Source organism: Oryctolagus cuniculus, chromosome 3 (genome assembly GCF_964237555.1).
Source record: "Oryctolagus cuniculus chromosome 3, mOryCun1.1, whole genome shotgun sequence".
Lineage (NCBI taxonomy): Eukaryota > Metazoa > Chordata > Mammalia > Lagomorpha > Leporidae > Oryctolagus > Oryctolagus cuniculus.
In genome coordinates this window covers 80515803-80531558 of record NC_091434.1, presented here as the reverse complement: position 1 = coordinate 80531558, position 15756 = coordinate 80515803, and the positions used below count along the sequence as shown (strand labels likewise).

At 37.9% G+C, this 15756-nt stretch overlaps 1 protein-coding gene across 8 annotated transcripts in view; it reads left to right on the top strand.

Annotated features, from left to right (window-relative positions):
• TANK (TRAF family member associated NFKB activator) overlaps positions 1-15756 on the top strand; it is a 90079-nt gene that overhangs the window by 64534 nt on the left and 9789 nt on the right. For 6 of the 8 annotated variants that reach the window (XM_070070763.1, XM_008258661.4, XM_008258662.4 and 3 more), the window contains exons 5-6: positions 11480-11556; positions 12478-12593. In XM_070070763.1, coding sequence (XP_069926864.1) covers positions 11480-11556; positions 12478-12593 — 193 coding nt within the window. Of the gene's footprint in view, positions 1-11479; positions 11557-12445; positions 12594-14339; positions 14479-15756 lie in introns of those variants that run through there. The other 2 variants (XM_070070765.1, XR_011387282.1) reach the window with 2 other exon arrangements.

Below are 15756 nucleotides of genomic sequence, written 5' to 3'. Positions count from 1 at the left end.
TTTTGTTTGTTTTTTAATTGTTTTTTTCGTGCAAATTGTTGAACTCTTAGTATAGAGTTGGTCTTCTGTATATAAAGTTAATTGAAATGGATCTAAGTGGAGAATGCGACTGGGAATGGATGAGGGAGGAGGGGGAGGGGTGGGAGTGTGAGTGGGAGGGCGGATTTGGTAAGAAGAATCACTGTATTCCTAAACCTGTACTTATAAAATGCATGAAGTTTGTATTCCTTAAATAAAAGGTTTCTTTGGGAAAAAAATAAGAAAAAAAGAAAAAGAAGTGGAGCAGCTGGAACACAAACTGGCACCCACAAACTGGCTGGTGTTATAGACGGCAGCTTAACTTGCTATGCCACAGCACTGGCCCCATATTCCTGGCCTGTGCAGGGGAAGTCATAGCAGATCCCTGCTCCCAACACTGGGACTGCCCCAGGGACCTTAGACCTTGATTCTGTATTTTCAGAACCATTAGTTTGGGGGTCAGCATTGTGGCACAGCTGGTTAAGCTGCTGCTTGTGACACCAGCATCCCATACTGGAGTGCTCATTTGAGTTCCAGCTGCCCCACTTCCAATCCAGCTCCTTGAATGTGCCTGGAAAGGCAGCAGAAGATGGCCCAAATGCTTGGGCCCCTGCTTCCCTCATGGGGGACCTGGATGGAGTTCTTGGTTCCTGGCTTCAGCCTGGCCCAGCCCCAGTCATTGTGGCCGTTTGGAGAGTGAATCAGAGAATGGAAGATATGCTGCCTCCCTGTCTCTGCCTCTCTCTGTGTGTCACTCTGCCTTTTAAGTAAAGAAATCTTACAAAAGAAAAGAACCACCAGTCTACCAGATTAGAATGTCCTTTTAGAAAAATCTTGTTGCCTTTTACTTTTCATCCTACTGAAAAAAATTTCACACTGTAAGAATTCTCTATTTTGCTCAGCAACCTTTACTTATGCATGAAAATCATAGTGCTTTGATCATCAGTCCTTTTCACATTTACTAAATAATTGTTTTATACCTTCATACTTTAAATCACAATATTTGTAAATTACTCTTGGTTACTTTTATCTATTTTATTAAATAAATAGCAAACTCTGAATTTTGACTCTAATCTGCTAAAGTTCAGCATGGCAGCAGAGATCTGCCTGATGAATTTCCTAGTATATTCTACATAACCCTAAACCTGTGAAATGCTGCATACTATGTGCTCTGTGTGGTAAACTTTTAAAAGCACAGAATGTTTACAGGACCGGAAATCAACAGTGAAAAACCAACAGGATCTCTAGCTAAAACTTTCCCAATGTTGTATTTTTAACATCCTCTTGTTAGATTTGCAGCCCCACTCTAAGATACTGCTAGAATTTGAGGGGTGAGCAAAAGGAGACTCACCTAATTTATCATTTATATCTAATGTGTTAGATTCTCTGGACCTTTCTGTTGCTTCCTTAGACTGATTTAACTATGTTATGAATGCTTTTTCCCTGAAAGATATTTTTCATTGCCAGTTAGTCATCTTTCCATATATTTTTGCTGTAAAATATGTATCCTAGAATCTTAACGTTGTTCCCCATGTATTCTGTGTCATTAACCTGTGATTTTTCTTCCCTGGAAGTCCCTTTGGAAACATAATAATTCTGAGATGGCTACCTTTTGTTTTCTGTCTGCCATTATGCCTACAAATAGTAATATAATATCTGCATTCTTAGTTTCATCTAAGTAATTTCATACCTGATGGGTGTACTACTATTATTTCTATCCTTAGTTGCTCTTCACTACTTAACATTAGAGCAGCATGTTTCCCTCTACATTTCATTGTGACCACTGACTTGTCTGTATTTTCTAGAATTAGCATTTGGGCTGTATTCCTGCTAGATGCGCAAATGATCACAATAAATCTTGCGTTCCTTGATGTTATGACTTAAACATTCTCTCTTTTCTTCTCTTTGCTTATGCCTGAGAATCCTCTTTCCTGTTTCATCTCTTTTTTATCCCTACATGAGGACAAAGTAGTAACTTTTTATAGGGTCAAATTTAAAACTCCTCTTCTAATTTCCTTATAAGCATCTATTCCTTTTTGATGTGGATGCTAGATCTTGAATGTTATTCTTAATAAATGTGTGCTCCTTTTTGGTAAGACACTAGATCTTGGAATTTGTTTTTACTAAGTTCTTCCTTGGAAAGAAAGAAAAGTTGATGAGACTGCCAGCTGTTATGTTTTGAATTTTCCTATTCCAAGAGAACCTAATCTCAGTTTCTTTAGGGTTTCTTCTGTCCTAAAATTAAAAAAAAAAAAATGTATAATTTGTTTATTTGAGATGAAGAAAGAGAGGTATGTTCCATCCACTGGTGCACCTGCCAAATTCGTGTAACAACCAGAGTTGGACTGGGACTGAATCCAGGAGCTGGGAACTCAATCCAAGTCTCCCACATATAGGTGGTGGAAACCCAGTTTCCTAAACTGTCACTGCTGCTTCCCAATGTCTGCACTGGCAGGAAGCTGGACTTGGGAGTAGAGCTAGAGCCAGAGCTCAGTGTCGAACCCAGATACTCACATATGGGATGCAGGTACTTTAACCAGCACCTTAATTGCTCACACACACCCCTAAATTTTTTTAAGCTGAAAAGAATGGCCTTACATTAAGAAAGGAAAATGGAGATAAGAAGTGTGAACTAGATTTAAGGAGAAGGTTATATGTGTTTTAAAAACTTGATGGTGGCCGGCGCCGCGGCTCACTAGACTAATCCTCCACCTTGTGGCACCAGCACACCGGGTTCTAGTCCCGGTCGGGGCGCCGGATTCTGTCCCAGTTGCCCCTCTTCCAGGCCAGCCCTCTGCTGTGGCCAGGGAGTGCAGTGGAGGATGGCCCAAGTGCTTGGGCCCTGCACCCCATGGGAGACCAGGAGAAGCACCTGGCTCCTGTCATCGGATCAGCGAGGTGCGCCAGTGGCGGCGGCCATTGGAGGGTGAACCAACGGCAAAGGAAGACCTTTCTCTCTGTCTCTCTCTCTCACTGTCCACTCTGCCTGTCAAAAAAAAAAAAAAAAAAAAAAAAAAACCTTGAAAGGTATTGGTATACAGTAGACACCAAAACAAGAAAAAATGATGTATTTGACAGACTGAAGAATGGCTTTCAAGGGGCTGACGCTGTGACGTAGAAAATTAAGCCTCCGTGCACAGTGTCGGCATCCCATATGGGCACCAGTTCGAGTCCTGGCTGCTCCACTTCCAAATCGCTCCCTACTAATGCACCTGGAAAAGCAGTGCAAGATGTCGCAAGTGTTTGGGCCTCTACAACCATGTGGGAGACCTGAAAGAAGCTCCTGGCTTCAGCCTGGTTTAGCCCCAGCTGTTGTAGCCATTTGGGGAGTCGATCAGTAGATGCAAGATCTGTCTATCTATCTCCCATTCTCTCTGTATCTCTGCCTTTCAAATTAACAACAACAACAAAAAATGGCTATTAAGATTAGAGGCTAATCCTGAAGATAACAGACTTTAAGAATTGCATACTAGGAAGAGTTGACATTAGAATGAATAATAGAACTAAAGAAAAGTATGTAGTTAGGAAAGTTAGTATACTCAGTTCTGTCTTAAGAGAATGTCCACATCTAGGACCTAAGAAGAAGAACCAATGGAAATACTAAAACTTAGGAAAAAATGTCATATTCTGATAATAAAAAAAAAGATACAAGGAGGTCACTAGTAATGAAATACCACCAAATGAGTTGCCAAATTAAGCTTTAGAGAAAGCTACCAGATTGGTTAAGACATCTCTGGAAATTTTTGATAAAATCTCAGAACAGAGGATAAAAACAAAATGGAACAAAAATGACAGAATTCAGAAGCTAAACTTTTGTTGTAGAGGTGTGAGCATGAATTAAAAACTCTGGACAACATACACAAAACCGAGCTACCTGAGGACTTTGGACACCAAGCTTTGCATATGGTGGAGTGGAATAAACCATGTGGATCAAGTAATTGGCGCAGACTGCACTCCTGTTTTTCTGTGGCTTTGTCCTAGTGGTGGCCACAATTGTAGTCGAAGCACAGTAGTTGATGAAATTCCAGTACTATCATTCTGCCTAGAAGAGCTAGGAAGGAGAATGAGCCCATGGTAACCAAGAGAGTAAGGAAAGGAGCCCCAGGGAAGGAGAATTGTAAATTCTGTGTTAAAACTCAGCCCAGACCAGCGCCGCGGCTGACTAGGCTAATCCTCCACCTGTGGCACCAGCACCCCGGTTTCTAGACCTGGTTGGAGCCCCGGATTCTGTCCCGGTTGCTCCTCTTCCAGTCCAGCTCTCTGCTGTGGCCCAGGAAGGCAGTGGAGCGTGGCCCAAGTGCTTGGGCCCTGCACTCACATGGGAGACCAGGAGGAAGTGCCTGGTTCCTGGCATTAGATTGGCGCAGTGCGCTGGCCATAGCGGCCATTTGGGAGTGAACCAACGGAAAAAAGGAAGACCTTTCTCTGTCTCTCTCTGTCTCACTGTCTAACTCTGCCTGTCAAAAAAAAAAAAACTCAGCCCAAATCTCTTGACTGTTCCTAGGTTAGTGGGACTAACTGAAAGCAGTTTGCAGCTAAGGACTGAACTGAGATCTGAGCTATTGCTCTTCATGGGAGTCTGAGCAAACCAAGTTAATTGGCAGTAAAAACAAAAACACCGACACTCTTTAGCACTATGTAGTATAATGTCTCCACAGCATAATATTCACAATATTCAAGATGCAGTCCAAAATTACTCAACATAAGAGCCCAGAAAATGTGATTCAGTTACAAGGGAGCAAATACCAACCCTGAGAAGATCCTGATACTGAAATTATCAAACAAGGAATTTTGCTGTTTCTATAATCATGTCCAGTCTCTGTTAAAAGATAGCTGGGGAGGTGGGAAGGGAGTTCAGTTTTGAGAGGGGGTAGATTTAACCGTAATGTACTCCATTGTCATGCTTTCTCAGATGCTTAACTTCTATACCATGTTTGAGAAATACTTAAAAGTCTGAAATTTTGGCTAAGAAATTGTCGCCAAATTGCTCATGTCAACAAGTGAGTGGTTTGGCAGAACTTGAATAAATCTATCTAAGCTATATTGGGATATAAATTTCTATTTGTACATCCTTGAACATATTTTTTAAAGGTCATACCAAAGATTCCCCCCCACACACAGGCAATATTTGAACATCAAAACTTGGCCTGTAACTAATCCTCTGTGAGAAATACTTTGTTTTTCATTATATGGCAAGCAGGTTTTAGAATCTTAAAATTAGTTTGTTCTGGTGCAGTATGGAAATGTTAGCATTCTCCATTTCGTGCACCCGGCGGGATAATTGTTATTGCTTAGCTTCTCTGGCAGCCAAGCACTATGGTTGCGTAGTTAAAGACTGAGGCAGAAAAATTTGTGTTCCAATCCCAGCTACTCCACCTACTGGACCATAGACAAATTATTTGATTTCTCCAAAGCAAACCAAGTTCTTAAGCAGACTTTAAAGTCATAGTTAATGGGGCCGATGTTGAGGTGTAGCAGGTGATAGCTACCACCTGTTAAGCCGGCATCCCCCAGGCAGGAGACTGGGAAGAAGCTCCTGGCCCCTGGCTCCTGGCTCCAGGCTCCTGGCTCCAGTCTGGCCCAGCCATAGCCATCGTGGCCATTTGGGGAGTGAATCAGCAGATGGAAGATCTCTTTCTTTCTGGCTGTCCCTCTCTGTCACTCTGCCTTTCAAATCAATAAAATAAATCTTTAAAACAAAAGTCATAGTTAAGTATTTCACTCATAGGATTATGTGAATTAAGTAATACATGCAAATTGCTTAAATAATAGCTAATTTCCAGAAGATATATTCTGCTTGTTTTGGTAATGGTATAACATTAAAATAGTGAATAAAGAGAAGAAGGATTTTCACAAATCAGTTCATTTTATATTTTTTAGATCTTTACTTCTTCATTTTTATTTCCTTGAAAGGCAAAGTGACAGTTAAAGGGGTGGTGATCTTCCATCAACTGATGCACTCCCTAAATGCCCACAACAAGTGGGGTTGGGTCAAGCAAAGCAAGGAGCCAAGAGCTCCATCTGGGTCCCCACAAGGGTAACACAGACTCAGTACAGGAGCCAACAGCTGCTACCTCCCAGGTTTAGCAGGAGGGTAGATAGGAATCAAAGGCAGAGGTGGGTCTCAGTCCCAGGCACTCTGATAGGGTTTGTGGGTATCTCGAGAAGCAGCTTTAACCTCCTACACCACAACAGCTAACCCACCCCCTACCAAAATCAGTTCATTTTCAATGTAGTGTTTGAGGAATGGGTATGAGAAATTTTACTTAATTAAATTGGTAACTTGTTCAGCCTCCATTTTGCACAGAAAAGCATCCCCACAGTTAAATTTTATGAAAATTCAGAAAGATATATGCAAAAGGTACCTAATACAAAGTAAAAGACTTAAGAAAACAGAACGAAAGTATTAATCTCCCTCTTCCTGAAATTAACTTTGGTATAGTTGAAATTTTAGTAATTGTAGCAGTTGTGGTAGAGGATTTTACCTTTTTTTTTTTTTCAAAGAACACGTTTTATTGTAGCCTTGAATTGATAGAGATTTTCTTGAGATTTACGTTGAACTGGAACCCTGTAAAGAACTTGGAAGTAAGGGGGTGTCTCATTTTATTTTTATATTGTTTATTTTTCTTGCCACTTCCTTCAGAACTCTGGGATGAATCCCATTTTGCCTGGAGTTGTTCCCACACTGGCAGTGTGTCTGCCTAGCACACTGTGTCATGCGGAACAGACAAGGCTCCTAGGATTTGTGTTCCTCTTACATTGCTAGATTTTCAGGAATGTTAATGATGGTGAGAGAAGCATAGGTTGCATATGGCCATTAAGTTCTTATAAATACAGTTTCCTTGCATCTTTTTCTAGCCTTTTGTCCTCAGACTCTTTATTTTACTGTGCTTTTGCATCAAATCATCTTTTGTAATTTTTTTTTTCTGCTCCTGTTTTCTGCCTCATCTTTTTCCTTCTTTTAGCCCTTTCTTTCATTTTCTTCCTAATTCAACCATATCCAATGCTGACACCACCGTAACATCTTTTGTTTCAGCATATCTAAAACTGGTAAGGAAATATTCAATCTCAGTTCTTCCTTTAGAATTTTATTCTTAGATTTCAAAAATCTAAGTGATAAGTGGATCTTTATTTTTGGTTTCTTTTTCACTGCTCATTTTTCCTTTTTCTGTCATGAATTTTATCAAGCTAGTATTTATAACTATTCCATAATTTATATTCCTTTTACCAATCCATCCCATCTCACCCTAGCTTAGTTCTTGTTTTAAACAGATCCAAGTAAGAACACAGTTCTCATGTGTTTTAAAAGCATAATTCTGCTGGCCTCTTCCAGAAATTAAATAAAATATTGACTATACTCAGTTACCTGAGCTACTTAAAAAATATTATTTTGCATGTAAAGATGCCAACTAAAGTTTAGAGGGAGTCTTTGATAGGATCACTAGAATAAAGTGGTAGGCACTGCTGTGGTTCAAATATGAATCACTGAAAATTTACCTCATTTATCTAATGCTAGCCTCTAAACTTTTAGGTCCCTTACACATGAGAGAACATACACATACATTAATATTAATCTGTATACTCAGTATCATATTCAAACTTTCCATAACTGAAGCTTTTCTAAAAGTGTTAAAGAAAAACATGACTCCAAATGAGAATTTTTAATTGCTTTTTCTGTTATTTTTTATGCTTTTGAAGATTTATTTATTTATTTATCTATGTGAAAGGCAGAGTGACAAAGACGGGGAGAGAGAGAATCTTCCATACATGGTTCATTCCCAAATGGCCGCCACAGCCAGAGCTGGACTAGGCTGAAACCAGGAACTCCATCCAAGTCTCCCACGTGGGTGGCAGTCATCCAAGCACTGGGGCCATCAACTGCTGCCTTCCACAGCACATTAAGAAGCTGGATCTGAAGCAGAGAAGCTGGGACTGAACTGCACTCCAATATGGGATGCTGCCATTGCAAACAGCAGCTTAACCCTCTAAGCCACAACTCTGGCCTCCATATTTTAGAAAAGGAAAAAATACTTTGACTTTTAGTACTAGCTATTACTAAGGCAACTGTTAGGGGAAATGTACCCTTCTTTTCTTTAAGAAGTGTGTATCTAACAGATCCTAGAATGTACAAAGCCATTTTCCATTATTTGCTTTAAAAAACAAACTTGGGAGAGGGGGCATTTAACCTACTTGTTAAAGATGCCTGCCTCCCATATGGAGTACCTGAATTCGATTCCCAACTCTAGTTCCTGATCTGAGCTCTCTGCTAATGCAGACCTTCCTTGGAAGGCAGCAGTGATGGTTTAAATAATTTGGTTCCTGCCACCCCATGTGGGAGATCTGGATTGAGCTCCCAACTCTGAGCTTCAGCCCCTGCCCAGCCACAGCTATTGTGGGCATCTGGGGGGTAAACCAGCAGATAGGAGCTGTCTGTCTATAAGTACATCTTGCTGCCTCTGAAATAAATAGTTTTTAAGAGTAAACTTGGTTTTGGAATAATACTTCAGCCACTTTTTTCTTCTTAAATATGATTACATTTTAACTAGCCCTTAAACATATGGGTTTTTTATATATAATACCCTTCCATGAGAAACTTAAATTGATTTACACTAAGTCAAAAATCTCCCAATTCACATAAGAGGAAATTTAAGGAAACATTTCATAACATCTTCCAACTGTTGCAGATGGGTTTAACTTAATGGATTTAGTTGAATGACTTATCTGGCACAATACTGAAAGTGTATATGAAAGTGTGATGCACAAAACTCTTATTTCAGCATTCATTCCACAAGTTTGACATTTCCAAATTAATACTTGGGACAGTTTATGATAAGTATTTTAAGTTTTAGTACCTCAAAATAAACTCATTTGTTGAATGATGGAATGCTTAAGATCTCCTAAAATATAGTGTTGAAAATTCCCATATTTTCTTATTTGAAGTTACACTTAACTTCATCTTCCTGCAGTATAGGGTCCACTTGGATATTTTTTTGAGAATAAAAAAGAAAAAAATATGCTTTATCTCTTTCTAATGTTTATTTGTTCTCTGGAATGTTACCAAACTGAGTAATCTTCATTAAGTAGAATAACATAGCATTAAAAAGAAATTTTGTGTTTCCAGAAAAAGTGTTAAAGTTGACATTAACTATAGAAATCCTGAATCATTTGAAAATAATGATTATTTTCAGAAAGTAGTACCCCAATTGCTATAATTGAAAATAGTATTAGCATGCTATAACCATTCTAAACCCTATTTCAAAATGTCTTTCAGAAAACTGCTTGCCTTTTTTTCTTTTTTTAATATGTTAGGTCCTTTTTTGAAATTTTTTCTTGAATACTTGATACTGTAAATTTTCATTTGAAATATCATAATAGATGTATTATGTATTATAGATGGAAGATACAGTGTATTACTTAGTACTACCAGTACTAATTCAATAAGATTGGAAACAATAGTAAGCAGAGCTGTGTTCCTAATGCCAATAAAGCTGAAGACCTTAGTATAGATATTTCATAGAAATTCCTTAATAAGGGACAGTCATTTGGCATAGCAGTTAAGACACTACTTGGGATGCCAGCATTTCATATCAGAGCCCTGGGCTGAAGTCCTGGCTCTGCTTCCAATCCAGCTTCCTGCTAATACACAGCCTAGAAGGCACAGATGATGGCGTAAGTAATTGGGTTCTTGCCACCATATGGGAGACCCAGAACTAGTTCATGCCTGCTGGCTTTGGCCTAACCAGCCCTGACTGTTACAGGCATTTGGAGAGTGGAATAGCTGATGGGAGACTTCCCTGTCTCTTTACCTTTGGATTCAGTAAAATAAATACATAAACAATTTTTTTAAAAATCCCTTAATAAGTTTGTATCTTCAAAATATTCCCTGCCAGTACACCCAAGGAGTCTTTTCCTGATAGATTGATGCTCACTAGTTATCAAACCTAAGTATCACAGAAGTAAGGTGCCACCAGTTATTTATCCATCCAAACAAAAGGTTCTCATTCTTCACTACCCTTTCCTGAATGCTGGGTCAGGCTGAATCCAGGAGCCGTGAACTCAATCCAGAGACCCAGGTACCTGAGCCGTCGCTTGTCACTTCACAGAATGCTCATTAGCAAGAGGCTCAATCAGAAGTAGAGGCAGAACTTGAACAGGGACTCTGATACAGGATGCAGCATCCCTACACCCGCTCCTAAAAGGAATCTTTTGAAGAGCAAGATTAAGAGGACATACACTTAGGTGATTGGAAACAGTGAAGTGGGGTGCGCGGTAGCAGTTAAGTAGTGTCGTAGTTAAGTCACCATTTGCGATGCTTGCATCCCATATCAAAGTGCCTGGATCAAGTCCTGGCTACTCTGGGCTTCTGCTCTATCTTCCTACTAATGCACCAGGGAAGCAAATGATGACCCAAGTACTTAGGTTACTGCTACTGCCTCCAGCATGGGAGACCATGCTGGCTCCTGGCTTCAACCTTGCCTAACACTGGCTGTTGTGGGCATTTGAGGTGTGAACGAAGGACGGAAAGTATCTCTTTGTCTTCTCTGTCACTCTACCTTTCAAATAAATCAGTATGAACAAAAATGAAACAGTGAAGCATAATCTTCCATTTTAATAATAGCTATAATAACCTTCATTGAATAAAATCTGAAAGTCACTAAAGATCAATGTACCCTGGTTTTGGATTTAAACTTAAATAAGAATTATACAATTCTGACTGAATTTATGATTATATATTATTAGAACTTCATATCTCTGAGTTTGTCAGTGGTACTTCAGAAAGTACACAAACCCCTCTAGATATGATTACAAAGGTTTTTTTATTAATTTGAACTATAGAATAAATTACTACTTTTTTTAATGTTTTTGTCAGAATAAATGTAATACCAGTATAAACCACAAGGTGGGAGTGAAAGGCAAGAACTTGTGTTGAAGCAGCCTCTGTAATTGCAGTGGCTTTACAAACCTTTATAATGCTTGTTAAATCCTAAGGTGCTGTAAAATCCTAAGGTTTTCTTTCTTCTTCTATAATGGCTACATTATTCAGCATGGAATTGTACCAAAAAGGCAAATATATTGATTTAAATATATATTCCATTATTAGTGCTAAAAGAAGTAAACACTCCGATTCGTTTTCCCCCAGAGTTTCTACTCATGTGAGGTACTTGGTGATTAAAGTAAGATTTTGGTAAATAGTTGAATTTAAGAAATTCCTGGAGTTACCAACACTGCAATAGTAATTAAAGAAATTATTAAAAATACTTCATATTTTCTCACTTTGGATCTTCCTTTTCCTTTTTCTTGATTGTTCTCATTTAAAGAAAACATATATATGTATATAAATATATATATATATATGATCTGCCTCAATTTATTTTAGAGATAGATTTTCCATATGTTTTCTGCTTACCAGTCTTAGGAGTTTGGAAGTAATTTTAAATACTAATCATTTTGTGTCTTTAAGGAAAGAAGACAAGAGCTTTCTTCTCCTAGAAAAGAAACATCACCAAAGAGTCTTGGTGTTCCTTTATTTCATGAAAGGTAGTTGTACATTCTTTTTTTGCCAATTAATCATAAGTATTGAATACATTTTATGTTTATGTATTTTTTAAAGATCTATTCATTTGTTTGTAAGGCAGAGTTACAGAGAGGCAGCAGCAGAGGCAGAGACAGAGGTGTTCCATCCTTTGGTTCACTCCCCACATGGCCTTAGTGGCCCAGGTGTGCTGAGCTGGGTCTCCCACGTGGGTACAAGGGCCCAAGCACTTGGGTCATCCTCCACTGCTTTCCCAGGCCACAGCAGAGAGCTGGGTCATAAGTGGAGCTGCCAGGTCTCGAACAGGCACCCATATGGGATGCTGCCACTGCAGGCAGCAGCTTTACTCACTATGCCACTATGCCGGCCCCATGTTTATGTATTTTTAAATTTTAGCAGTTATAATAAAATAGCAGCCTTTTATACCTGAAAGAAATCAATGCAAGCCTCCTAAAATTACCTAAGTCATATAGTTAATAGCAGAGCTGGTTCTGAAGATTAGATTCTCCATTATTTCAATAGACCAAGTTTTGTGGTCATATGGCTTTACATGAATAGATCCTAATGTGAACCTTACTAAAATGAGTAATATTTAATATTCTATTCAACATGTTTATAGAAAACAAAAATCAATACATTGAAATTTCTAATGTGAGAATGAGGTAAGACAGCCAGTGTCAGTGTTCCATGAATAAGGAGGTAGGCTACTCTGCACTACATTTACATGTTAGAACTTTTTAGCCTCGTATTTTGTACCTGGCTCTCCAAACATTGTAGTTGTCTTTGGGAACATTTTTTAGGAATTTAAAATAATTGTTTCACACTTCAGTAATTATTTTGTAGTATATAAAGTTGTGCAATGTTTCAGTATGTTTAAAAAATCTAGGGTTTTAGCTTTATCTTTTAAAATATTTACCTGTTTTTAGGGATAATATAGAGAAGACTTTCTGGGATCTGAAAGAAGAATTTCATAGAATTTGCCTGCTAGCAAAAGCACAAAAGGATCACTTAAGCAAACTTAATATACCGGACACTGTAATTGGTAAGGTTAGACTGGTTGAAATTGAATGTGAAAGTATTTCTAAAAATTTACTAAGTGCTTTTTATATTTAAATGAGTATGCCCTGTTGAAGTTCTGTAATGTATTACATTATGTAAGTACTGGCTTTTTCTCTCTGTCTTCGTTGGATGTGGTACCATATAGATTGAACTGAATGATGTAATTACTAATTATTTAATGAGAAGTCTCACTTTGGAAAATACAAAATAAATACAGCATTTACCCCTAAAAGTTTCTATTTGCTATTTGTGAATCTTTTTAAGCATTAACTTATTGTTGGACTTTAAAGCTATACTACTATATAAGAGCTAAATAAAATTACAAAATTGGGCTTGTTTTTAACTCCTTCCTCAAAATTTATTCAACACTAACTTGGTTCAAGAATAAAAATGTAGGGATTGACTTTTAACTTAGCAGTTAAGTTGCCCATATCCACATTGGAGTCTCTCATTTCAATTTCTGACCCCTACACCTGATTGCGGCTTTTTGCCAAATGAAGAATCTGGTAGGCAACAGTGATGTTTCAAATAGTTGGGTTCCTGTAATTTACATGGGAGGCCTGGGTAGCATCCCCTTCCTACCTTCAGCCTAGCCCAGCCCTAGCCATTGCAGGAATTTGGAAGTAAACCAACAGTAGGAGTGCTGCCTCGCTCTCACTCTTTTCTTCCCCCTGTCCCTCCCTTTCACCATCCCTCCTTCTCTTTCCAACTTAAATAAATAAGTATATTAATTAATTAATGTTTTTAAATATGACACTCAAATTTTCTGAGGGCCAGTTATACTGAAGGCACAAAGTACAAATTTATTATAAAATACAACTTAGAAGGAACATCTGTTTTATACATATGTTGCAGTAATATTCTTAAAAGCACCACCTTTCCATAAAGCCCCAGACTGGCTTCCTGGTATTTGTTCAGTACTTTAATGTGAAAAGCAAAATACAAGGAATTGAGTGTGGTAACCAAACACTTCTGTAAACAAAAGGAAGGTTTACTGATCACTTCTGATTAATTCTTTTTTGCTCTTGTGATTTGAGATATTCTTCAGACAATTCCCAAGAGGTGTGATTTACATTTTCCCCCTGAGAGATGTTGCAGCAGTGCTGCCTAGCACTCCTTTAATTAAAGATCATTTTCTGTAATGGAAAATAACTTATTTTATATCATAATTCGCTTTTTGCTACTATAATTTTATTTTTAGAAATGTTATACAATGTGGTGTTGAAGAAACAAAATAATCTTTGTAAACCGACATAATTTGTTTCTTTTTCCTTCCCTCACCTCTCCAAAAGTAACTTATTTCTCCACTTTAATTTTTGTTATTTTCGTGAGAAATTGATATTTTGTACAGATGAAAGATACTGGGTATCTCTGAAGTAAGTGCATTATTTTTGTTTATAATATGCTAGCTATAGAGATACAGTACCTAGAAGTCATAAACATGCTTTTTTGAACATCAACATCTTATCAAAACATTGTAATGGTGATATGTTCTTTGTTACACAGAGAACTTACCCCATTATCAATGGCTTAATACTTTGACCATTTTTAAATTGCACAGGTCTAAATCTGAGTATGTATCTGTCAACCAGAACACTGAGTGTTTAACTTCAATTTTTTCCCCACTAAAACTGCTTCCTAATGTTATTCTTATGCTTTATATTAACTGTTGTCACAAATAACAAGTATAACATTATTCTTGAAATGTTTTATATCTGTTGTGCTACAGACTCCAGTGAAGTTTTGCTGGGTCCAAACAGGAACCAAAGTAAAAATATTGGGCTCTGACAGTAATAGATCAAAAAGGGAAAGAAGGAAAAGGAAATATTTTGGGAAAAGATGCCTATTAAGTATTTCCAAGTATGTATGCCACATTGAATCAAAATATACAGGAACTGTTTCAAATATTATTTGCATGAGATGTGAGAGCTATTTAACATTATTTCCCATAAGTTATTTTTTGTTAAAATTTTATTTTTACTTTTTAAAAAAAGTTTGTTTTCACCTACTTGAAAGGCAGAACAAGCAAAAGAGAGCGAGAGAGTGAGCCCTTCTATCTGCTAGTTCACTTCCTATATGCCTGCAACAACCTGTGCTGGGTGAGGCTGAAGGCAGGAGCCAGAACTCTGAATCCCTCATGTGGGTGGCATGGGTCCAGGCACTTGAACCACCATCTGCTGCCTCCCAGGATGCTTTCGCAGGAATCTAGAATCCGAAGTAGAGGTGCAGGGACCCAAACTGATTCCAGTAGGGGATGCAGGTGTTCCAAGCAGCAGCTTAACCAGCTGTGCCTCAAAACTCACTCTTATTTTTACTTCTAAATAACTGTATATAATTCATGAAAAATGTTGAATTATTAGAATTGTACATTTCCTTTTTATTACTTTGGTTTTTCTACTCGCCTGCATGACAGTAACCTTGAAAAAAGATAACAAAATGTATGTTTAAGCAAATACGGCTTCTGAAAAAAGTACTATTTGGTTTATAAAGGAGGTTCTGATTTTAAAGGAAGGTACTATTTCAATGGGATTAGGAGAGAAAAGTATAGGTTTATGAGTTAGAAACAGCCATCAGGTCTATTTCTTTTGCCAACAGAGGAGATAATTAGACTAATAGTCTGACATAGATAATATGGAAAATGTAGAAATCTAAAAATATTCTCATTTTATTTTTTTCCTTGCAAAGAAAAAATATTATTCTTGAATTAGGAAAGTTATTTGCTCATCTGATGGTGTTTCCCTGGTATGGGGTCAAGATGACAAATGTTTTCACATACTTCATTTGAGTTTTACATTTTCTAAGCATGAATTTCTAATAGCCTTGGGAATCTGAGGTTTAAGTATTTTTAATAGATATTAATTCTCAGTGCCTAAGTAGATTAACTCAGATTATTTTAATGTGGCTGAGGTTATACACCAGCTAGCTATGTTGAAAGAAAATACCTGTTTTGTTACAGCTGTTTGATTTCTCCATGTTTTCTTCACAAGGGAGATAGGTCAGTTGCTAGAAAAGGAATTCAGTTTGGGGACTGTCAGTTTGGGAACTCCTCTATCTACAGAAATGAGTGTGTTCAATTTTGCCTAATGGTTCAAAGCACAGACTCTGGATTTAGACTGCCTGGGTTCCAGTGCCAGATGTGCCATTCA